Source organism: Callionymus lyra, chromosome 17, assembly GCF_982586985.1.
Source record: "Callionymus lyra chromosome 17, fCalLyr1.hap1.1, whole genome shotgun sequence".
NCBI classification, from domain to species: Eukaryota; Metazoa; Chordata; class Actinopteri; order Syngnathiformes; family Callionymidae; genus Callionymus; species Callionymus lyra.
The window spans coordinates 16186508-16211545 of record NC_141834.1 but is presented as its reverse complement, the minus strand read 5'-3'; the positions used below and the strand labels follow the sequence as shown (position 1 = coordinate 16211545).

The following is a 25038-nucleotide window of genomic DNA, read 5'->3' as shown; positions in this document are numbered from 1 at the left end:
CGTAAAAAACAACAACTTTATTATATTAAAAAAATAAAAACAGAAAATAAATCGTTTTGTATTATTATTCAAGTAATAATAGTTTTGAAACTGTTTTATGAATAATATTTAAGTCGATTTTTATAATAGAAAAAACAAGACTTCATAATAAAGAATGTTAAAAAAAAAATGGAAGAAATCTTTTTTCACCCCAAAAAAATAAAAATGACTTGAAATTATTGGGAAAAAAAGGACAGACACGTTTATTCATAGTTTTTTTATTATAAAATTACAGAAAGAAGCAAGATCAAATCTAGCTGGTCTCTACCAAGATTCTTTAGTCATAAAATATTAACATCTAAAAGTATTCTCTGTGAAATTCACCACATATGTTCGTAAAAACAGATCAAAACAAGTCTACATGCAGCATTTCTCTGGCATGCTAATGTGTTCCAAGAGCTTCCACTGGTCCAAAGACTCAAAACACGTTGTAAACATGACACTTTTTCTTGGTGTAAACAGGAATGTTTTTGTTCCCTTTTGCTCCTAAAGTCTCATCACACGTCAGTCCATGGACACCTTCAGTCTCAGACCCACAGGAATGTGATCCGTCAAACCTGCCAGCTGAGTTATGAAAGACACTTCTTCGATTTCCTGCAGAGAGACAGAGAAGAATGAGTATCATCCTCTTGCTTTCGTTAGAAATAATTCAAAGTATGTAGGACATTGAGAAACAAAAGTGGTTCCACTTACCGTTCTGCAATTGCTGGAGATTGAATTCTCGCGGAACAAGATGTAGTCGAGGCGTCGTCCGATCCAGGGCTCGCCGTCTTCAGGGTACGATAGTTCTTGGTCCTCGAAAGGCACGGGAGGTGAGATGTAGCGCCGCCTCAAGTCCTCTTGCTCCAACGTCCTGAAGACAAGTTGTTAATATCACTTTTTAAACGATCTTGTCTTGAACAAAAGTGGGAAAAGGGCAGTTCTTTTTGCATGAATTTATCCTCATGAGGTCAGAGCGACTCTACTCTAACATTTTTTCCAATTCTTTTTACCAATTTAGAGTAAGTTTTTTTCAGTCAGTTCATCAGTTAATAATTGGACATTATCATGTTTACTACCATTTAATTATTATCTTTTTCATTTGCAATAGACAATACATCTAAAGCCATTTTAATTAAAATAAACACCCATATAATCATTTTCTTTATTTCCTGTCCCTTATTATTATGCATTTATGCTTAAAAACTCTGAGGTAAAGTATTTTCTCTCCTGTTTAAAAATGTAATCTTTTAACATTATTTATTTGATCATCTATAAATTATTATTAATACATTTTTAAATGCATTTTACATCCTCCTCCCAAATATTTTATTATTTAGTGTGTAATTGTATAGGATAACTCAATTAAAAGACTTAATTAAACTATTTTTTCTAATTTTCCTAATTTGTGTTTTTTAAATTGATTTAAACACCTTTATTCTTAACTGGTGATATACGTTTTTATAGCAGTTCATAAAAAATATATTAAAATCACTGATAATAATACAAATAATTAAAATAATAAGGATAATAGAATAAGAAAATAAAAGTAAAAAGTTAAATAGAGATAAATATATAAACAACAATAAACATTAGTTCAAGAAAAAGGAAAATAAATGCATTCACCACATAAGCACAGAAGTGAAGAAGAGAATTATATTTAAAACATTATAACCTTGAATTTACCTTTGTAGGTTCTCAGCAGTGTTGACATCATCTTCATACAGCGTGGGCTGCTTCAGAAGAGTTCCTGAAACACCAGATAACACCCTTGATAAGGATCATTCCGGCCAAACTCTCCTCGAACACCAGGAACGTACCAATGACCCATGGCTTCTCTTTCCTGGGCCCTGCTCTACAAGGGTCTCTGTACTCCAGGAACAGCGGGTGATTCTGCTCCAGCTGGTCGTCTTTAAAAACAAAATGTGATTTAAGGCTCATTTCTAAACCAGATATTGTCGTCAGAAAGTATTGAAACCTGGAGAGCAGTTGTCAAAGTTGAAGTCTCCGCAGAGCACGTCGAAAACCACGTCTTCGTCCGGGAGTTTGGTCACGGCCAGGAAATCTCCGATCCACTTGGTGACCATGTTCAGCTGCAAACATCGGATTTCTCCCTCGCCTGAGACGAAAACGTGGATCAGAGGACGGGAGACGACGGGTCACAATAAGACGTAACTTACCCTCCGGTGCGTGAAGATGTATGCAGTTGAAGTAACCGACCACGTTCTTCCCCTTTGGATTCTTCCCGATGAGAAGCTGAGGATTGAGGTAGAAATATACAAGTGTATCAGAACGGTTGAGTTGAACAATTGAATATTTTAAAATTGAATGAGTTCTACACATAGAGTTTTATATTCTTATTAGAATGATTAAAAAATGAAATGTCAATATTCAATATTTTTAAATTCATAGCATTTAAAATTCAATATACAAACGTTATAGTAGTATAATAGTGCCGCCAGACATTACCAAAGAAGTACAGATTTACTTGATTGAATTTTCAGACAATCATGGTGGAACTAATATATGTCTATGTAGAATTTCAAAGGCTATGTATTAACAAATATTGAATTTATAATATATATTTTTTTAATTGTTGGAATTAGAATATCCAAGTATGTAATTTTTTTAAATATTTTTTTTTTATATTTATTTATTAAACATGTTTACACATAATTTGATATTCTCATTCCAATAAATCAAAGATAGATTTTCTAAATGTAATAATTTGTTTTAAATTCTATATAAAAATGTTTTACCATAAAAATGTTGTTTTTTAATTTTAAAAGGACACAAATACAAATAAATTGAATTTGTATAATCTATATTTGAATTATTGGGATTAGAATATACAACTATGCGTAAAATATATATATATATAAATTATTGACTTTAATTATTAAATAAAAAAAATATTCTACTCTTTAAAATATACTGGGTTCCAACAGCTCAAGGCTAGTTAAATTTAAGAATTTTTAAATACCGTTTGAAAATGAATTCAAGTTTAACACAACAATCAGCAAAAAATTTTAAAAATGAAAGAAAAACACAAACAAAAGTCGTTGGTTCCGATATTTTGATCGCGCATCGATGGGAAATGGAAATGAAACTACAACTTATGAGATTTGAAACCAACACCATTGTAAAAGATTTAAATTCGAATTAAGGTGATTCGAAGGCCCATAAAGAAATGCGTTTGTGGTATCCCTTGTGTCGTCTCTGGGTCACCTTGACCCCTGAGATAACACAAGGGTTAAAATCTTATTTTTAGTTGTAGTAAAATTTGTTGAGTCCAATTGTATTTTAAAAGTAATGAAACTCTTAAAAATAAAGTCACATTTAAATACAATATTCAACATTTCAATATCTGCAGTCACAGATTTACAAGTACCTTCACAGACAGAAGGCCCTTAGCAGCGAGCGCGTCCTCCCCCCGGCTGTTGGGGAAGAAGTGGTACTGGGCCTCCAGGATGGGGAAGCGACTGGCCAGGAACATCCCGCTGTTGAAGAACTTGAAGGCGGAGCAGCCGCACGTAGGCTGACACGCGTACACGCCCACGTCATGGAGGATGTGTCCGAACACGGGCTTCAGCTGATCCGTCAGCTTCTTGGCCGCCCTCTTATCGAACACCTCCTCCAGGCAGAGGACGTCCAGGTTAGCGGGGAACATGGTGGTCACCTCCCAGGCGGTGTCGTCCTGCTGACCCACACCCTGAGACAGCAGGGCTCGGGGAGCGCTCCGGTGGCCGACCCGCTCCTCCTGGTTGGAGTTGTGGTTGGCGTTGGAGGGCGGGGGGTCCGTATCGTCGCAGGGAACGTAAACCACGTGACTACTGGGGGAATCGACGGAGTCTTGGGTCTGGTTCTCCGTGGATCCGTACGAGGTGGAGTTCCCGGCGGGGAGGATGCTGTCGGACGGGCTCAGAGTACTGCAGCTGCTGGGCGAGTCGATGAAGATGCGGATATTCGGTCGACCCACGGACTGGGAGACGAGCTGCCCGATCCGGGCCGCCCTGGACTGGGTGTTCCCCAGGTTGTTGAAGCGAGCGAGGCCGTTGGGGAGAAGACACAAGTTGGCCGTGGCGAAGGAAAACGAGGCCTTCCCTTCCAGCTCGAAGCCGCGGTGGGTCTCGCGGGCCGGAAGAGACTCCTCGTGGTGGTACCGGAAGGGTCGGCGGCAGGCCTGGAGCGGCGCCCACAGCAGGAAGCCCAAAAGAGCGAACGGAAGGGAGATGATAAACAAAAGGAACAAGAGGATGAAGCCGAAGAAGACCTTCAGGGGGTGGAGGTAGCATTCTGCGTCCTTGCGCTGGAGGCGCTCCAGGGTCGTGGACTTGCATATGGCGATGAGGCTGTCCAGGGACCAGAAGCACGGCCAGACCAACGCCCAGCCCACGGCGTGGACGCCGGAGGCGAGGCAGTTGGAGAACGGGGACGGACGCAGAGACATTGGCTCCATTAAAATGCACGTATCAGGATGGACGACTTCTTCACCTCCGCCTGCATCACTCCTTCACCAGGGCCGGACTGGAAGAACAATCTCAGGTTAAACTGGCTTCCCAGGACGAACAAGTATTTTTGCAACACAATCTCCCACACAAGTCAAAGTTCAGTCAACTGTGCAATGATCATAAAATACAAACTAGGAGTGTAACAAAGTATCGACACACTGACATACTACAATATTATTTATTCATGTTACTGCATCTATACTTAACAGTTCACTTTGTTTGGCTTTTAAATCCTATTTCATTGTTATCATAGTTATTTTATGGTTTATATTTCAATAAAGTGTATAAAATAAAGAAATCCTATTATTTATTTATTTCAGAATCAACTCGACTTGTGTCTTTGTTGTTAATTTGTGTTGCAATTACACTTAAGGTTGCAAGATGGCAGCAGTCATTCCATCCTCTGCAGCGAAATCATGGCGATGACTGAGGACGAGAGGATACACAGGACTCCAGCAGCTTTTAGAGCTGATGTTTGGACATATTTTGATTTCAAAACAAATGAAAGCAGTTACGACTTCGTCAAGAGTCTCCAGTGTCAAGTACTCAACAATACTACAAATATATAATTGTTTCGACAGTACACAATATATCGTACCGTTACCGCTGTATCGTGATCCTTGCACACAGCTAATTTAATCGAGCACTGGGACAGAGCATACTCTGCCAAAGGAGCTAGTAAAACACAAAGCAATAATGAGTCATGTTTAAAGAATTGTGGCAGAAAGAAGGTCAAGGCTGAACTAACCCATAAAATAAAGTCAATTAAGTCACATAGAAGTTGATTATAACTAAGGATATTTTGATAATTGTATATCATGTTTTATAAAGTTATGTATTACCACCATGTTCCTTTCTGGCTGTTAATGGACAAAAACATGATTTGTACTTTGTCATTATGTTAGTCAAACAGACTATAAAATAAAGTAAATAAATAAGTAAGTAATAGTTATTTGTAAAGCGCTTTAACAATAAAAAAAACAATAAACAGTTAAAATATATACTTTAAAAGGTCAAGACACATAAGACAAACACAGGCATCCCAGAAAATCGAGGAAAAGCAAAAATAAGAATGTCTTAAGATGTTTCTTGAAGGAGTCAGTAGATCCATCAAGACCTCAGAGCCCGAGCTGGGGTGTAAGTCTGGATCAGTGATCACTGATGTAAGAAGGAGTTTGACCATCAATAGATCTGAAAGTAAGAACCGGAATTGTAAAGTTTATCCTGAAAGAGTTTTAAGGCTCTGGGAAATGTGAGTTCTTCTACTAGAGCATTATGAATATTTTATAATGAAGACAAACATAAACATTAATTGATTCATACTAAGTGTTATCACGGAAGCTTTGCGAGTCGCAGAGTTGGACGATGCTTTTAGGAGCGATGTTTTTGAACGCTCTTGACAATCGAGCGAGTCCATACATGCTCGAGGAAGGAACAGGAACATGGTGGGAAGCAGAGATAAGCTTGCGACACTCATGAAGTGGAACCACCATGACAAGAGGAGAAACACAGTATTAAAGGTCTATAATCCAGCTGTTGCCATCTGTTGTGGTGGCAAATCTAGGGCAGACAGCCACACCTTTGTGACTTTACAGATTAGAAGAAGATACGAGCGGAAAAAAAAAGTCCTCCACCCTATGTTTTCTTATATATATATTTGCACAGAAATGAAACAATGTTTGCTTTTTCTTCTTAGTCAGAACAAGATGTTTGTGGACGCCCTTATTTAATCACCAAAAAGAAAAGCCTGAATAAATATGTTTACATTTAGTATATTTATTTATTAACGTACACAATGATTACTAGAATAAAACCAAATGGTTGTTAAACACAAACCTATTTTTTTATTTAACGGTTATTGAACTTTATAACGAGTTAAGGCAGATGTGAGTGTTGCGTTCACGGTCAACGCAGCGTGTGGTAAACTGGAACATCAAGAATCCAGGAAGTCGGGAAGAAATTCCAGAAGATATATTTGGATCAAACACAACATGAAAGACAATAAACCAGTTATATTTTTAAGTCAGTAATCTAACAGTTTACAAACAATACGCGTGTTTTTATTTATTTTTTAATTTTCGATTATCTAGTTTCTCCTCCGTCAGGTGTGTTCAGGTAAGATAGCATTTAAGGATTTAAAAAACATTATTTAAAGCAGTCGTGTTTATTTTAAGACGTGAAACATATTTCTGTGTGTTTTAAGAATATTTTTCGAACATTATTGACGATGCTAACTGAGCTAGCTACAGCCAGGCTAACACTAGTCTTACCTCAGCTGCGGTCGCAGGATCTCGAGCGCGAACTCGTCTCCATGACGACGTCTGTCATCTTTCTTTTTTCGCAAACTCCAATATATCGATCAGCATCGACGCCGCGGAGACTGACCCGCTCGCTGCTCTTCCTCGCATTCTTAAGCCGAGCCCTGGTGACGTCGCCATGGAGCAGATCCCCGACGTCACGTGACTTCACCTGTCAACGTCCTGCCGAGGTGTGACGTCACGGAAGCGCTGTGATTTTTTAGTTTATTTATAATGTTTTACTCTAATATTATTAAGAAATATTACGTTATTAATAATTTATAAGTTGCTGATCGGTTATGCTTACTCGTGAATTATAAACTCTACTTTTAAAAGATTTTTAAAAACAGAAATATTTGTTGAGGTGAATATTTTTTATTATTAAATAGACCAATGTTCAAAATGAGGGGAATATAAATCATAAAAAATATATTAAATTATGTGCAATAAAAGTAAAAATAACATATCACAACTTTAAAGGGTTTATGATAAAAACAAGTCTCAAATGTTTAATAGAATAAATATTATGTATTTATTCCATTTATAACATATTGCACTATTTTTCACTTTATATTTATACTTTTATATACATTCATTATTATATGCAATATTTAAAACGTTATTTATTCATGTATTCTGTTTATACTATATAGCACTATATTTAACTTGTTAATATTTATACTTTCTATATATACATTCATTATTATATGCAATATTTAAAACGTTATTTATTAATTTATTATGTTTATACTATATAGCATTATTTTTAACTTATTCATATTTATACTTTTTATATATACATTCATTCTGCTGTGTTTTCTGTGCAATGACAATAAAAGAAAGTCTAAAGTTTATTATTAATATTATATTATCCTGCACTTCACAGCTAAGCAACTGATTTCCTGTTCTCATCGTTTGTAAAACACGTGTTTGTTAAACCAAAGTTTCATTTCCTTTATTATGCTTTCAGCAGGTTGTACAATTAACACTTAAAAATGGAACTGTTGCTCTCATTTCCTGTTTATTTCTTTTGAAAAAAAAGGGACAAACGTTTCGTGACATGTTTTGACTCCACAGTCCCTCCTCGCTGTAGGTGTTTTCCCAAAAAGCACAGCAACAGGAAAATAGTTGAGTGACAGAACAGGTTAGTTCAGTGTTTACACATGTTATCTTCTACATAATCTTGTCAATGAATTCCAAACAAATCACAGCCATTTTTTCTTTCTTTAATTTAAACAGATGATTGAAGTTACATACATTTTATTTAAAGTATTTAAAGTTATTTTACTTAAAAAATGTGGTTATTAATCACTTTATTTTTGTTTTTAAAAATCAATTAAATCGACATTAAACATATATATATATATAGCCTCGGGAAATGTTATCTGAAACGCATTTAAATAAAAATGTGTAAACTTGTTTCAAACGTTTGATCCAAAATAAGCGACCTCAGCAGAAGTCGCTGCGCTCTGCTGCCCCCTAATGGACAATATTGACAGTTACATCAGAAGCGTATCGATGAGTTTCTTGATCGATCCTGTCAAAGCAACACGATTATAAAAGTGACAAACGGGTGATAACATCGCGTAAAACTTTAATCCAGCAAAAGGAAATTACAGCGTTGACAATCAGTTGGTACACCTTATTAGTAGAACCACACAATTCTATTTATATTATATATATAATATATATAAAAAAAATCAAACACAGATGGAGGAAAAGAAACGTACTACGTTTTTAGTGCAACTACGAGACAAAATAAATGTCAAAAAAAAGGGAACAGAAAAGGGATAAAACCCCATCACAGCTTCTAGACAGAAGCGTTCTTCCTGGCCACGTGTTCAGCCGCCGCGAGCTCGCCCGATGATGGCGAGGATGTAGAGGAAGATGTTGATGATGTCCGTGTACAAGTTCAGGGCGGCGAAGACGTACTCCTCCGGACTCAGAGCCATTTCCTTGTTGCCGAGCAGCAGCTGCGTGTCCACGGCCAGGAACTGCAACAATGACATCTCCGGTCAGATACAGTCGCTTACGTAAGGACGTGGAATCAAGGCCACGGAGCAGGAACATCATCATCAGTATAGTTCTGCTCACATCCATGAAAACATCGGGTTTTATTCAAATAATTCTAGTATACCATTTGTTACAGGTTGACTTTAATAGTGGCATTTTTTAACCTACAATTTGTCTCCATAATTATGTTAAGGGTACCAAAAAATTCACCCGTTTTTAAGCGTTATTTATAAATATATATATACAATAGGGATGCATAGATCCCACTTGTATGGTCCCGATTCCATACTAGTATTAAAATATTGACTTTATTTCCTATTTAATTCTTTTTAAACTTTTTTTTAATTTAATGTTCACCAGGATTTTGTGAACAAAAATAAAATGAGAAAAATAAAGTTAAATTGTGAACTTTGTTTCCCTTATAAGCTGAAAAAAAACAAAGGCGGTCTGTGAAGTTTCCATGTTGGTGAAACTAAATACCAGGGCTGTGTCTCAAATTCGAGCACTTCTCTAAGTACACTGTTTTACAGTACACTGTAAGAAAGTGCACTTACTTGAGCACTTGACATGGCCTCGATTGAAACTCTGCTGCTACACACTTATTAAAAAAGTTATTTATTTATTCTGTTTATACTATATAGCACTATTTTTAACTTATTAATATTTATACTTTTAATATATACATTCATTCTGCTGTGTTTTCTGTGCAATGACAATAAAAGAAAGTCTAAAGTTAATTATTAATATTATATTATTCTGCACTTCACAGCTAAGCGACTGGTTTCCTGTTCTCATCGTTTGCAAAACATGTTTGTTAAACCAAAGTTTCATTTCCTTTATTATGCTTTCAGCAGGTTGTACAATTAACACTTAAAAATGGAACTGTTGCTCTCATTTCCCGTTTATTTCTTCTGGAAAAACGTTCCGTGACGTGTGACATACCAGTGCCGTGTCTCAAATTCACGCACTTCTCCAAGTGCACTGTTTTACAGTACAGTGTAAGAAAGTTACTCACTTGCGCACTTGACATGGTCTCAAATCTAACTCTGCTGCTACACACTTACAGGAAATGACTCGACAGCTTCTTCTTCTACTAGTTTTTAACACCGATTGCAACGGTTGTTAAAACACTATCGTCTACACTTGACATCACTTTTATCCAATTGAAACAAGTTATTAAGTTGTGTTTCATTTTGTTATAACTGTTGTTTTGTTGTAAAAAGGAGTGTTTTCTCGAGACATTTAGGTCAGTATCTGCTCCGAAGATGCGTCGTCAGTGACTTCAGCTTCAGTTTAGCTTCATCTACGTCACTAAGATGGAGCCGTTAAGGGTGGAAAGTGTCCATCGATCCACACTCAATTATCTGGCTAATTGAGTGCACCATTTGAGTGCTCATTGCATATTGAGTGTAAGTGCAGAAGTGCGCAATTTGGGACACAACCCAAGAGTAACAATTTAAAAAACTGTTTTTTTTTATTACTGTATTGATATTCAATAGCACTTTAGCGACGAAATTTACTTTGGGCTTGAAAATATTTTTAAATTTAAACATAGTTATATTATGGTATGTATCCAAATAAATTGTGAATAAAATGAAAAATTCGATTTTTGTGTTTGCAAATAAAACGCTAATATTCACAGCGTTTGTTCATTTTTGTGTGGCAAGTAAACTTCCGGACGCTAGATGGCAGCAGAAATACGTCCCCTGCAGCTAAAGGGACAACGAAATCCTAGCGACGACTGAGGACGAGAGGATACAGCGGCTCCAGCAGCTTTTAAAGCTGATGTTTGGACATATTTTGGTTTGAAAACAAATCAAAGCAGTTACGACTTCGTCAAGAGTCATGTGGTCTGTAAATACTACAACACCAGAGTCAAGTACTTCACAATACTACACATATATCCTTGTCACTACAGTATCACAATATATCATAACCGTTTTGTATATGACGGGCAGCTGTCAATCAACAAATCGCAGATGCGTTTTAACGAGTTTGAGGTGGACGCCGATTAAACTCGACGAAATAAGCGAAGAGTGATTTTACGATATGAAGCGACGACGCGTCTGCGCCGCCATCTTGGACGAGGATCTGAGGGAAGACTCACGCAGGTGAAGAGCAGCGCGCCCAGGCCGGCGTACACGATGTGCATGATCTTGTTGCGGATGAAGATGCAGAGGAGGCCGAAGATGATGAGGACGATCAGGCAGACGAAGAGCACGCCGTAGCAGGAAGTGAAGTCGTACTTCGTCTGCGGAGGGAAACGGGGGAAGAAGATTTAAACTCGTGGTCGTGAGCGGGCGCACAATGATGATGTCACCGACCTGCAGGGAGAAGATGACCACGGTGAAGCAGACGATGGCCGTGATGCCCACCGCCATGATGACCGTGTCCGTGTCGTGGTAGCTGGAGATCATCCCCACCATGTAGGACATGCTGAGGGTGAGGACGGACTAGGAGGAGGGAACGAGAGTTGAGGATCCTCGCGAGGTCAGGGGTCACGTGATTAAAAACTCACCAAGGCGATCAGGTTCCAGGGGTGCTTCCTGCGGAAGCTGCCGCAGCAGCTGATGGCGAGCACGGACGCCACGAAGAAGGCGTAGGACACAAAGTACGTCCAGCTGTTGACCTGCACGAACACTTTGACCTTTTCCACGAAGGTGAAGACGGCCACGAAGGCCAAGGTCACCGTGAGCTGAGCGGTCAACACCAGGAACACCTGAGAGGGCGGAGTCACCGTGAGTGTGTGATCAATAGTTTTGGTGTGCGTGTTTTTGTACGCTGTCTGTGTGTTATTGTGTCTGTGACTATGTGTGTGTGTGTGTGTGTGTGTGTGTGTGTGTGTCTGAGCCTGTGTGTGTGTGTGTGTGTGTGTGTGTGTGTGTGTGTGTGTGTGTGTGTGTGTGTGTGGGGGGGGGGGGGGGTGTGTGTGTGTGTGTGTCTGAGCCTGTGTGTGTGTCTGAGCCTGTGTGTGTGTCTGAGCCTGTGTGTGTGTGTGTGTGTCTGTGCCGTGTGTCTGTCTGTGCCGTGTGTGTGTCTGAGCCTGTGTGTGTGTCTGTGCCGTGTGTGTGTCTGTGCCGTGTGTGTGTCTGAGCCTGTGTGTGTGTCTGTGCCGTGTGTGTGTCTGTGCCGTGTGTGTGTCTGAGCCTGTGTGTGTGTCTGTGCCGTGTGTGTGTCTGTGCCGTGTGTGTGTCTGTACCGTGTGTGTGTCTGTACCGTGTGTGTGTCTGAGCTCGTTTGTGTTTCTATGCCTTTGTGTTTGTGAGTGTTGGGGTGTGTGCACGTGTGTTTCTGAATATGGGTGTGTGTTTGTTTGTGTCTGTGCGCGAGTGTCTTTGTGTGTGTGCTTGGATCACGCAACTACATTTTTTTTCTTCTTCTGAATGGCAGAACATTCCTATGCCAGAGTGATTCCATGTCTTCATCTAATGTCATGACCTCCCTGCAGAAACTGGATTAAATAATTAAAAAAAAAAACTTAAACAGATACGGGTCTGGTTCTGTTCAAGGTTTCTGCCTCTTTGTCATTGTGATTCACCGGTAAACGTTTTTCGTCTCGGTTGTATAAAGTTTTATTCAAACTTTAAAAGTTTCTTCAGAAAAATCTGTTAAGATTTGAAACTTAAAATATAAAATGTTTTGAACGGTAATTGTTTTTGTTTTTTTTCATCTTTAACTTATGTTTTCTTCATCTTTGTCTTTTTTTTAATCTCACATGCATTTTTGATTTTGACATTATTTCACAGTATATAACGGGACGTCTTATGAATGTAATTGAAGCATAACGTTTTTTTTTACCGAAGTCCTTGTTTCACGTCAGTGGATTAATCCTTATCTGCTCAGAAAGATCAATGACTGGTGACACAGTGAGACTGTGGAAGTCTCCAGATAAGTAAGTGACGCATCAGAACGAGCCTGAGGTGATAAGAGACGTACAAAAGTCCGATTGACGGAATAATGTGGATTAAATAAGAACTTTTTCTTCCCTCACCTTCTGGTCTGCGATAATGAAGGAAGAACCATTTTGTGACCGAGATTGTAATAATGTGTTAACTTAACCTCATTTAATTCTACGACAGGAAACCCACAGAAACATGTGAAACTAACTTTTGAACTTGTGTAACGTCCAATAAATATAAGTGATGGTATCTTAGTATTTTAGTTTATTTAAATATTTCAGCACTTATAGACGAATAAACAACCCATAGATTATCATGAGGAGATTAAAGCGTGTGTTTATACTGAATATTTAATCTAGTTCTTCTTGATATTGTCAATTTAACGACAAAACAAACATGTAAACTACAGTTTCAAAGTCATGCTCCAGACTTTCTGTCCGTCCACATCTCAAGTTGTTGTGTCAAAAACACACTTCACTCCTGTTACTATCAATAATTAAATGGACTATTTCATGAAGAGAATGATTGAGTAAACAGGTAAAAACAGGTGACGATAAAGTAGTTTCCTTTCTGCATCTCTCAAGCTATTAAATATAAAAATGCTTAAATAATATTAGATTATATTAGATAGGCAATAAAGCAAAACAACTATCACAGTCGAGAGACGCGACCCTAAAAAAAATATTCAAAAATGTCGGTCTGAAGGTCCACATTTTTGGTCTTTTTTTTCCTTTGTCTGATTTAGAATACGTTTAGGCATCACATTTATATTTCACTAAATAACCTATAATTAAGTACTTGTTCATTAACAACAACAGAAGTTGACAATGGAATGGCAGGAGTGATATAACTAGATTTTTAAAAAAAAGAGATTGAGAAAAAGAGACATGGGCATGAAGTAAAATATATAATATATATATATATATATATATATATATATATTGATAAACATTTAAATGGATAAGGGGAAAGAAATACGAACAAACTGTGTGTATTTATTTCACATCCAGAAAATATTAATACATTTTGGAATGACTAGTGTCAATGAATAAATTTAATTATTTTTACATTATTATTCAACTGTGAAATCAAGCTATTATAGTAGTATTATCAAGTACGTCTTTACGAACTTTTGAATACAGAGAAACTTGGAGGAGATTTACAGTTAAACGTTATTTAAAAAATAAATAAAAAAGACATCAAGTTCATCAAAATGTGTGGTTCATATTTAAATAAAAACCTGTCTATCAATATGTACCAAATGAAACACCTGTTGTACAATAAAAACAAATCACAGAATTGACATTTAATTGTAATATTTTCAGCTTCAATGTTATTATATTTGTATTGTTTTGTATGACCGGAAGTTTGTATCTCCATGAACGGGGATGACAACAACACACTGACAATAACAACAACAATAATAATAATAACAATAATAATAACGTTTTCAAAGGAGACCCTTACCTTCCTGATGAAGGCTCTCCTGATGCTCTTGTTGTCCAAACCAAACCCCTCAATAAAGTCCTGGTTGTCGTGGAAGGCTGGAGGATCCTCCTCGCAGTGCGGGAGAGCATCTGCATTGTTGTGCATGAACTTCATGTGATCCAGCGCCGACGGAGGAGCGCGGTATGCGGGAGGCGGCGACGGAGGAGCGCCGTATGCGGGAGGCCCCGTGGGCCCGGAGAAACCCGCCGGGACACCGGGTCCGAACGCCACCGGCGGCGGGTACGGGAGCGCCATGGGAGGCCCGGCCGAAGGTCCTCCGTACATGCCCGGGCCTGGCATGTATCCGCCCGGGAAGACGGCCTGTCCGGGCAGGAGCGGAGGAGAAGCTCCCGCCTCCACCACCGGCGTGTACTGCGGCTTCTCGCTGCTCATCTCCGGGCGGAAGGTTCGACGCGTTCTGTCGGCGGGGGGAAGAAAAAAAAAATCGAAAGACCCCGAAGTGAAGTGAGCACCAGTGGACGGAGAAGCTAACGCGGCTAATGCTACACACGTCAATACGGACGCCCCGCCCCGCCCCCCCGTGCCGTGACGTCACGCGGTCACATGACCTCTGCTAACGATTTTATTTATTTATCGACCAATGTTAATTTAACTGATCTTTATTATTTATAAATACTATTGAAACACAATTATACTTAAAAAAAAAAAAAGTAGCCTCACAATCTCGCGGATTTATGACACCCAAAATGACGTCATAGTTTAGTATCGTTTCATTGATATTGCATAATTTACAGGAAACTACCGGCCCACTGGCGGCGGTTCCGACCGATAACAAAAGTTATATAAACCTTACTTAAATATATAAACCCTTTTTTTTATTACGACGGAAAAAACAAAGCAACGTCATATACTTTTTGGAACTTTTTTAACATATACGACTTTTAATATCGTTAATATATTTATATTAATTTAAATGGCGTTATAAAATGAAAAGTAATCCTTCGTCATACGATTTACAGATAATCAACCTAAATAAAAGTTTTGATTGACATATTTTATTGTTAACATTTATAATAGGTATAAGTTTAATATTCGATTAAACATTTAAACACACGTGAACAAAAAGACGCACGAGAAAAGTTTTTATTAGGATTTAAAATGTATTAGTTTATGTGAAAGTAAAGAACAAACTCATTATTATTCATTAAAACTTACTTTAATACAGACAAAGGTAAACAATAATTCACATCATTAAAAGAATGTATAGTGATTGCAAATATTGGTGTGAATATTTTGAAAAAAAATGTAGTTTTAATTAAATATTTTCAAAAGAAATCTAGAGAAAACCGATATATTCCTTAATAACAGATATAAACTATATACAAATAATGTTTTAATGCTTTAATTGGATTTTTTTTTTAATAACATTGAAAGAAAGACACAGTGGTAAAATATTGATTTATTTATTTCATATTTTGTGAAAATAGTGTCTGAACAGATTCAAATGATCTTCATGGAAACACAATTCATTTAACACAGCACTTGCAGAGAAAACTTCTTTCTTCCTACGTGATATTTTCATTGCAAACAATGGATCATATTACACATTTACACCATAAACAGTCTTCAGCACTGGGGTCAAAAGGTCAACAATAATCTGATCCAACAGAAAAATAAGTGATTGTTATTTTTTTGTGATAATCTGCATTATTTAGTGTCATGCATTAAAAAGGTGATATCAATTTTCCACCCTTTCTTTTCGTGGACGGGCGGGACGTAAACTAAAGTATAAAAAAAAAGTGAGATTAACAATCGAACGGCTACATTTTTTTTCCACTCTTTTCGTACAGTAGAGCTTGAAGCACTTTATTATCATAATAAATACATAAATAGCATAATTTAAAAAGATACATTAGAAAAGTCAACATGAAAAGTTCACATTCGTTGATCGTCTCTCCCGCGGTGCTACGGGGGAGAAAGCCAGTGCTGTGTGTGTGTGTGTCTGTGTCTGTGTCTGTGTCTGTGTGTGTGTGTGTGTGTGTGTGTGTGTGTGCATGTGTGTGCATGTGATTACACTAAAAAAGGGGGCGGGAGTCGAACCTACGTCACTCTTATAAAAATAGTAGAGAAGTCGTCGCTAAAGGACTAGATCGTCTGCATAGATGGTAACACTGGTCCAAAATACTGAACAGTTGTTTTACTGCATATCAGCTTTAGCGTTAGCTCGCAGGCTAACCACACTCTTGTCAGTATTCTGCATTAAATATTAAATACTTGAAGCACAGTTCTGATAGACGCCGCTCTACTGCATGCGGTCCGTCTGCAGCTGCTGCGGCTGGTACTGGCTGAAGGCGGCGGCAGCTGCCGCGGCCCCGGGGGTGGCGGCCGTGGCGAGCGGCTGCTGGACGGCGTACCCGTACCCGGCAGCCGCCATGTAGCCGGTCGGCGCCGGGGAGGCGGCGTAAGGGTACTGCTCGTAGGCGGCGGCAGCGGCTGCAGCGGTGGCCGCCGCCGAGTACTGGGCGTACGCCGCCCCGGCGTAGTCCAGGTAAGGGGACGTGGCGGCCGCCGCCGCCGCCGTGGCCGTGGCGGCGGACTGCTGCACGTGAGGGATCACCATGCTGGGCTGGACGAAGGCCTGAGGGTAGACATAGTGGGCCGGGATCCTGGAGGCGAGAGACGGAGCGAGTGAAAACGGGGAAACTACACCAAATAAAAGTGAAAAAGCAACTGAAAAAAGGTGCAACAAAATGTGTCAATCCAAGTCCTCAGAACACAGCAAATCCATTCATTAACAACCTAGGAATGAAAAAGTTAAGGAAGCAGCACAACCGCAAGAAAACACAAGCGTGTTTTTGTTTTTTTTAATTTAATTTGTAAAAAAAAAAAAAGCCCCAGAATCTGAAACTCATTAAAAAAACAAAAAGGTAAGACTCAACCCAGCGCTGCCCCCGCTGGACAAAATGCGAGCTGATCGCACAACACCACAACAACAAAAAAAAAGTGAACAAAAAGTTGTGTCCACGTTGTGTCACACCAACAGCGCAGGCATGCTAACACATGTTAGATCCTTCAGCACAAACTCGTGTGTTTTATTTTGAAAACCCCGTCTGCTACGTTACCTTTTTTCTTTAGGCAAAATATTGAAGAGCAAGACCAGAGTGAGGGGAGGTCAGTGGGGGTGTACGAGGAGGAGGGGGCCCCAAAAATACCGGGGGAGCAGGTGTGAAGCTGTTATATTTGTCCGGAGACACGTGGGGGTCTCACTCACCCCCCCTCTGGACACAAACATCTTGAGTGACAGCCGAGGCTGCACGCCTGCTATTTTTTGCTCCCCTTGTCACGAGCGTTGATCTCCTTCAGCAACACATGTCGCTCGCTGACGGTCGGACACTTGTGGGGCTTAAACCCTCCCTGCCCCCCGCTTTTTGAACAAGAGTCAAAAGATGTGAAACGTTAAAATGACAGCGTGAGGGTCGAGCGGCCAGGATGGGGGTCGTACGGGGAAGAAACGAACGCAAAAGTTTGGAGTAAAAGGCCAAAAAACGTCACTCAAGTCACTAGTTTTTTCAGTTTTCAGGTCAATTTTCAATGTAACACTTTGAGTTTTGTTGTCCATTTTGCTTTTAAGCTTATTTTTGATAGAGTTTTGTTTAGTTTTATCGTCGTTTGCGTCAAAATAGTGACTTGTGTTTAGTTTGCTGCTTGAAAAATCTTTATCAGACCCTTAAAATAAAAGTTTTATTGATAATATGCAGATGATTGAAACCCTCATAAAACGAAAACTGATCATGTAGAATTATTTTGCAACAACTTTTATTGTTTTTGTTCCTCGTCCCATTTGCATTTCTTGTCCCTTTTAAAGGAATTAAAACAAATAAAAATTAAAAAATGTTTTTATTGTATTTGTTTTTGGATTCATATAATAAATGATGTTTATAATATACCAAAAAATAAAAGTTACCATCTTTTGACTAATTCATCTTTTGGTTTCTTTTTAAACTGTGTTGATCAGTTTAATTATAGCGATTGAATAAGTTTATATGATCAATAAAAGAAGAATTGTGACTTTTTTCATGCGTATTAGTTGCTAGTTTAAAAAAAAAAAAAGGCCCAAAAAAAGTTCCCATCATATCTTTCCGACATCATTTTAAATAAGAATATAGATCATTAAAATTGATCTTAATTTAAATCTTTTTAGATGATTAATCTACATTTATTCCGAGCGAACATTCCGGCTCATAAAGCGACTTGACGGGCGTTTGACAGACGAGGACACACGGGAGTTAAAAAAAAAAAAGAAAAAGAAACTTCAGGGGCACATGTCCACCTGTCGTCTGCTCCATACATTATTAACACTGAAGAGTGACTCCTTTTTTTCCATCTGAATTTGAGAGGCTGTGGAGATCAGTGTAGCGAACAGCTGCTGCCTTCGAGAGCGGCTGCCTCCACAGCTTCACTCTCAACTTTGACCTCTAAAAAAAAAAGAAAAAAAAAAGACGCGTTTCGTTAACCGACTAATAAAGTTTCATGCGAGTCGGTTCGTTCGCTGAAGACCCCCTGAAAGAAAAACATTAAAAAAAAAAAACTCTAAAAAGGTCCAAGAAGAGTGAGCACACAGTTAAGCTGGAAACACCACTTCATCCCCAAAAAAAACAAGCCACACACACACGTCTATGAACTATACAACAACCAAAAAAAAAAAAAAGGAAAATAAACCAGAAACAACAACAACAACAACAACAAAAAAAGACTCCCATGCATCTAGTCACCGTGTCGGTTCTACAGGTAAGACTTTAGCCCCCAATGCTGACTCAGCTATTCCTCAAACCACCAGTTTCATCTGCTATCTTAACCGAGCCTGTCGGGTCAGAGAGAGACACGGGGGTCAAATCTCCAAACGCACACAATTCCTTTTCCACAGACGCACACGTCGCACACGCAACAGTAGGAGGCAAAGATGGTCAACAGTTTGAATGGGTTACAGCAGGAAAAATAAATAAATCAATAAAATGGCGTGAAAGCGTGGCGAGGACGTACCCGTACGGTCTCTGGATGAACGCCGGGTGGATCTGAGGGACGCCAAAGGCAAACCCTGAAGATGAAAAAACAAAACAAAATTAAATCACAATTAAAAACACTTTTATTAGAAGGTCCACGTCGGGGTGCGTTCCATTCGTGATCATTTTATGCACGCGGCTGGATTAAAAGCGTTAAAAAATGGAACAGGTCAAGGCTTAATACGAATGGAACGTGGCTTATGTTGACTAATATTTTGTTTTTCAACAAGCGAGTGCGTCATAATAATAATAATAATAGTAATAACATGACCTTTAAGAAAATAATGCAATTATATTAGTAGTTGTATTTAATAATTTAAATGAATCTTGACCTTGAACGACAATAAAAATGTTTTTAATAAAGAAAACTGTTTATTAATGCTTAACATTGTTATTATTATGACATATAATAATTTTTCTTTATTATTTTTTCACATCGAGGGTTAAAAACTGTGTCATTATTATCCAGTGATGTCGTCATAAAACAACGCTCTGGAATCTAAACTAATCTTTAAAAATGTCTATTTTAACGTCAAATATTACAACTTAAAACATGTTTTTTTAAAGGTATTATCAAAACACAACATTTTTTAATTATAATTAAATATGTTGAATGTTTTAAAGACTCAAAAACACTTTTTTCTTATGCACAATTTTAATGTCAAGAGTAAAATGACTTTAAATTTCACTTTAACAAAATAAAAAATTCTAGCTACTCTTGTTCTACCGTGTAAAAAGTTCATCAAACAAAAACATCTCAAGTGACGGGTCTACCTGGCTGTATGACCCTGGGTTTGGCCCCCAGATAGGCCAGGTTGACGTTGGCCTTGCGTCCGTCTATGATGGGGTTGGGGTCCTTGCAGGCCCGGTCCGCCGAGGCCCGGTCCGCCATGGTCACCTGAAAAGGTCCGACAACAGAACCGGAAGTGAGTCCAAGAACTTCCACAGAACTTCTTCCTCCTCATACTCACGAATCCATAACCCCTGGACTTGCCGGTCTGGCGGTCGGTGATGACCACGGCCTCCTCGATGTCCCCGAACACCTCGAAGTACTTCCTGAGGCTGGAGTCGGTGGTGTGGTAGGGCAGACCCCCCACGAAGATCTTGGTGTAGGTGGTGTCCTTCTGGGCAGAGTGCATGGTGGGGTTGGTGAGACTTCCTGACAGGGGAGAAGAAGAGGAGAAAAAAAAGGGCGTCCGACGGAGGTGAAGTTGTGAGGGAGAGTGGAGGACTTCAGGGTGGACCCCCCAGTCCTGTGGTCAGGAGGAGGAGGAGGAGGAGGAGGAGGAGGACACCTGTTGAGTTTGTTCCAGTTGTCATTGTGTGACACAGATACTCAACTCCACCCCGACACACGCGGACTCACAACCCGCTCCACAGCTGCTGCTGGACCACGACCCCCCCACACACACACACACACCCCCCCACCCCATGAAAAATGACGCGATTAAAAAGTGCTAAAATTACCTGATAGTGACGTCGAGGAACGTGTTAGCAACGAGACGCTAACACCGCGGACACACTTCTCCCCGAAGGATTTCTGTCAGAAGCTTTAAACGTTCCTTCAGCGGGCAAAACTTTTTTTTTTTTTTTAAATATTTAGTTGTTTTTTTGTTTATAATGTTTCACTTGAATAATGTTCTTAGGCAGCTCTTAACACCTACTTGTGTAATACTCGACAATAATAGCTATTTTTTTTTGTAAAAGGTGCTTTTTTGGTCAATTTCTTCGGTAAATAAATGTGTAAAAACGTCATTAACCAGCGCCAAACTTTTAGTTTTAAATATTTAAATATTTAAATAAAGATTACTTTAATTAACAAAATATTCTTTAAATTTTTTGGGTTTTTCAATGAAAAACAAATTGTGTCCTATAGTTTTATATCACACCATAATGCGGTGGTCGGTAATTGAATTTCCTCAGGGGCCACACTTTATACAAGGGCCATCAAGACAAAATAAAGGAGTAAAAAATATACAAACGAGTAATAATTGTATTTTTTATAACTGTTGTATGTAATATAACTTTTTTAAATGCTATATAAAAGCATTTTTCCCCTAAATATATATTTTTTAATATTCATTTCAATATTTTTGAGGGACAATAAATACTCACAGAAATGACAAAAGTCCTAAAAAAGAAGGGTAATATTTAGAGACTAGTAATGATACATAAATACAAAATAAAAGTGTTTGTTTCTATATGATCTTTGACCTCATGAGGGCCTCATAAATACAGTCTAAGTCTTGTGGCTCCGGGGCCACACACGTCTGCCTTGTGTTTGCAAAACGTTGTTGTTGTTGTTTTTTTAGGAGACGTCACAGACTGATGTCTTCAATCAAACCCTCACCGGAGCCACAGTCTCAAGCGGGCAACTTGGCTCAAAGATTTGATGTCACTTAAAGAAACAGTGTCTTTGCAATATAGCCATAACACTTTGTTGTTTGTGGTGTCATAAATCATGCTTGGTTTTTAAAAACAAACACATTTTTTTCCTCTAAAAACCTTCAGTATTAAAGTATTTATTTAGAAAATATAACTGATATGTTTTTTATTAATAAATGTTATGTACTGAGGGGGCGCTGTTGAGCCCACCATGGACGTCACATGGATCCAATCTAGATTTACATAAACGAAAACGAAAATGGTTTCTTTAAAACTAAAAACAGAAACTATTAAAGGCGTAATTTTGATGATTAAAATGAACTTAAGTTTGGTTTAGAAATTATGTTTTTTTTAAATGTAATGTTTAAAAAAAACATTCGTTTATTTATTATGTAAAAGGAACGATTTTTCGGACATTTGACAATAGATTATGTTTTTTAATATCTAAAATAAATAGATTATTTAATTAAATCCATTTGAAAACAGACTTTAACTGATGTCGCCTTTTAACTCTTAACCGGATTTATTTGTGGGTTTAAGTCATTATTTTTAACAAAATATTAATTAACCAATAATAATAACCTAATTTTTATTCTGCCCATAATAACAAGACAAAGTCTCTTCGTCTCAAACTTTGCCGCCACATTACTCAGAATAAATAGAAACGAAGATGTGATGTCACTTAAAGTAACAGTGTCTTTGCAATAGCCAGAACACTTGTTGATGTTTGTAGTGACATAAGTCATGGTTTTTATAAGAAAATAAACGTTTTTTTTGTGCAAAAACATACATTATCAAAGTCGTCATTTTCATTATATAAAAAAATAGAAATAACATTTTTAATTAAATATATTAGAAGCTAATTTTATTGATAATGAATCAAAAATATTTGACTTAATATTCCTGTTGTGTTGTTTGTCACGAGTTCTCTCACTCATTAATGGACCCGGTGAAGACAAACATGTCGTTCTATTCTCAGAAATAGTCGTGCGTTGCCAGGCAGGACAGGTGTGGGAACTAAAAATGTCTTTGGGAACATGGTGGCAACGACGACCCTTGTTTTTATCTTCGTAACTTGTATCCGTGAATATTTATAGTCAACCTGGGAAATAAGAAACTCTGGAATACTCGTGTGGTCACGGTGTTTGTGAAGAAAGGAGCCGGTGTTGATTGTAAACGCTCTATTCTAGAACATCTGGTACCAGTTCAGTCGTGACACGATATATATATAAATACACATCTGTACATCAGCGTAAATACTTTTTTTTTCTCCAACATTACAAGAGCAGCTTTAGAGTCTTTTTTTTTTCTTTTCGTCTCTTCATAGAAACTACAATTCACAGGATGCGTCACCGGATACTCGTCGGGCCCCGATGGGCTGAATGCATTATTAAGTACCTGTTAGCATCTGTTGTCGGTCCGTGTGTGACACAAGTTGTGCGACTCTTGGAAACGTTCGGTTTGCTCTCACAGAAGCAGTAAGTTTGTGTCAGACTCTTATCATCCAGTGTTTCGAGTGAAGGATCTACAGCAGGAGATGAACCACAGTTCTTTGGTGTGTTCAAGTGGTCGTTCAAACAGTAGTACATTTAAAAAAAAATAGTGTCTTCGTAAGAGCAACATGACGTGTGCATAGTGATCATGAGTCGGGAAGTATTTTAAAAAAACGTCTCTCTTTTGAGTTCTATCTGATCAGAGTGTGGGGGTCCGGGTCCATGCGAGGGGGTCCTCGGGTGAGACGGGACGGCTTCACGAACACGCCGTGAGCCGCAGGACATCGGAAGTAGACGCGACCTTGGACCGTCCCGTTGTGTTTGCCTGCGACAGAAAGAGATTTATTTATTATATACATCTTTTTAAGAGGGAGAGTAAGTGTAAAAAATATTTACTTCAAAAGTATCAATTTAACAAATACATCAAATATTAGTAAAACTATTTTAAAGTTATAAATAAAAATAAATAATAAACATAATTAATGTCACAAAATTATTTCTGTGATTTTTTGGTGTTTCAAAATTTATTTTTTTGTATTTTATATGTATTTTTTATTTATTTATTATTTTAAATGTGATTTTGTTTTAGTAGTTTATTAAAAAAAAAGCTAAATGTTGTTTGTAAATTTGTGTTTATTGTTTAGTAGCTTTGATATGTTTATTTATTTGCTTTTTATTTTAATTAGGTATTTTATTAATTTAATTTAGGAGATTATTTGTCTTGAATCAAAACAAAGATTTAAGTTCAAAACATCCAAGAAAATACCCACAAAAATTATATATATATTTTTTATTGTTATGTTATTTTGCAATTAAAATGTTGGATCTATTTTTCCCTTTTTTAATTTTGTGTTTTTTTATTTGTTTTAATCCCTAAATTGTTTTTAAATGTGATTTTTAAAAGAATGTATTTTCTTTATGCGTTTGTGTTATAATTATTTTATTTCATTTTTTTTTTGTAGTTGATTTTATTTTTTGAAAATATATATAGACGTTTGTGTCTGTCTTTATTTTTCCCTTCAGGGCCACCGTAGGGAGCCAAACAGGAAGTAAATACAAATTAAACACACAAAAGGTGATTCCAAGTAAGTGACCTGTGTAAATGATGGTAAGTAAGGTCAGGCACCACGACACTCACCCACAGGCAGGTCCAGCATCACCCCGATCCAGATCCCCTTGGCGAACTCCACCCCGCCCACGTAGTGAACCGTCCCCCGTCTCTTCCCCACCCACACCTGCTCCCCGGGGGCCATCCAATCAGGGAGCTGGGCCACGGGGGCGCCGTCGTCCCCGCTGGAGTCCCCCGACGGCTCGGCGCTGCTGGGGTTGGGACTGGGACAAGGACTTCCGTGGGGGAGGTCTCCCTGCGTGGGCTCTCGTACCAGAGGTTCTCCTCCTCGTAACGACGGGGACGCCGGAGGGGGGGCAAACGCGGGCAGGATCAGGGGGTCCAGAGGGTCCAGAGAGGGGGTGTTCGGATCATGAGGGCCGACTCTGCAGTCCTTGACTCGAGGGTGGTGCTGATCCACGACCCACCCGTCCGAGAGCGGAGTCAAGTCCGCGTCGGCTCCCTTGAAGTCGGTGAACTCCTGGCTGCTGCTGGAGATCAAAGGAGTGGGTTTGTGGGGGGCGTCGAGGGTCGGTGCAGCGTCGCCCCCCGCGGGAACGGTTTTGCCGTGGGCCTGTTGGTGGGACTCTCTGTGGGCCGGGCCGAGGTGGTCCGAGCTCTCGCTCAGGCTCAAAGGCACGTCGGACAGCGTGGCGTTGGAGGCACTTTGTGAGAAATATCCGCTAGTGCAGGTGCTGGAGGTGGGGCTGCGGGGCGCCTCCTTCACCGACCCTCGACCCTCCCCGGGGAACCTCACGGGGGTCTCCAGCGACGCGTTGTAGATGTCGAAGTTGGCGAAGTCCTC

General features: G+C 38.8%; 4 protein-coding genes across 9 annotated transcripts in view; all 4 read right to left on the bottom strand.

Moving 5' to 3' along the window:
• Positions 1 to 241: 241 nt before the first annotated feature.
• smpd5 (sphingomyelin phosphodiesterase 5) lies at positions 242 to 6963 on the bottom strand. Its single transcript, XM_087778903.1, has 8 exons — positions 6800 to 6963; positions 3410 to 4545; positions 2199 to 2274; positions 1997 to 2137; positions 1839 to 1928; positions 1705 to 1768; positions 733 to 892; positions 242 to 633 (listed from the first exon to the last, which is right to left on the bottom strand). The coding sequence occupies exons 2-8, from the start codon at positions 4475 to 4477 to the stop codon at positions 544 to 546; spliced, it is 1689 nt and encodes a 562-aa protein (XP_087635029.1). The 5' UTR covers positions 4478 to 4545; positions 6800 to 6963; the 3' UTR covers positions 242 to 543.
• Positions 6964 to 8038: 1075 nt separating this feature from the next.
• Positions 8039 to 14736, bottom strand: grinab (glutamate receptor, ionotropic, N-methyl D-aspartate-associated protein 1b (glutamate binding)). Its single transcript, XM_087778902.1, has 5 exons — positions 14206 to 14736; positions 11358 to 11558; positions 11164 to 11292; positions 10947 to 11090; positions 8039 to 8820 (listed from the first exon to the last, which is right to left on the bottom strand). The coding sequence occupies exons 1-5, from the start codon at positions 14617 to 14619 to the stop codon at positions 8668 to 8670; spliced, it is 1041 nt and encodes a 346-aa protein (XP_087635028.1). The 5' UTR covers positions 14620 to 14736; the 3' UTR covers positions 8039 to 8667.
• A 920-nt stretch (positions 14737 to 15656) lies between these two features.
• Positions 15657 to 21002, bottom strand: rbm24b (RNA binding motif protein 24b). Its single transcript, XM_087813057.1, has 5 exons — positions 20715 to 21002; positions 20219 to 20542; positions 20022 to 20145; positions 19228 to 19282; positions 15657 to 16853 (listed from the first exon to the last, which is right to left on the bottom strand). The coding sequence occupies exons 2-5, from the start codon at positions 20384 to 20386 to the stop codon at positions 16490 to 16492; spliced, it is 711 nt and encodes a 236-aa protein (XP_087669183.1). The 5' UTR covers positions 20387 to 20542; positions 20715 to 21002; the 3' UTR covers positions 15657 to 16489.
• A 1796-nt stretch (positions 21003 to 22798) lies between these two features.
• Positions 22799 to 25038, bottom strand: part of kif13a (kinesin family member 13A) — a 54207-nt gene continuing 51967 nt past the window's right edge. For all 6 annotated transcript variants that reach the window (XM_087813046.1, XM_087813052.1, XM_087813047.1 and 3 more), the window contains 2 exons: positions 24264 to 25038; positions 22799 to 23450 (listed from right to left, as the gene is read on the bottom strand). The exon at positions 24264 to 25038 is cut by the window's right edge and continues 81 nt beyond it. In XM_087813046.1, coding sequence (XP_087669172.1) covers positions 23317 to 23450; positions 24264 to 25038 — 909 coding nt within the window. In that variant the 3' untranslated portion in view covers positions 22799 to 23316. The remainder of the gene's footprint in view (positions 23451 to 24263) is intronic.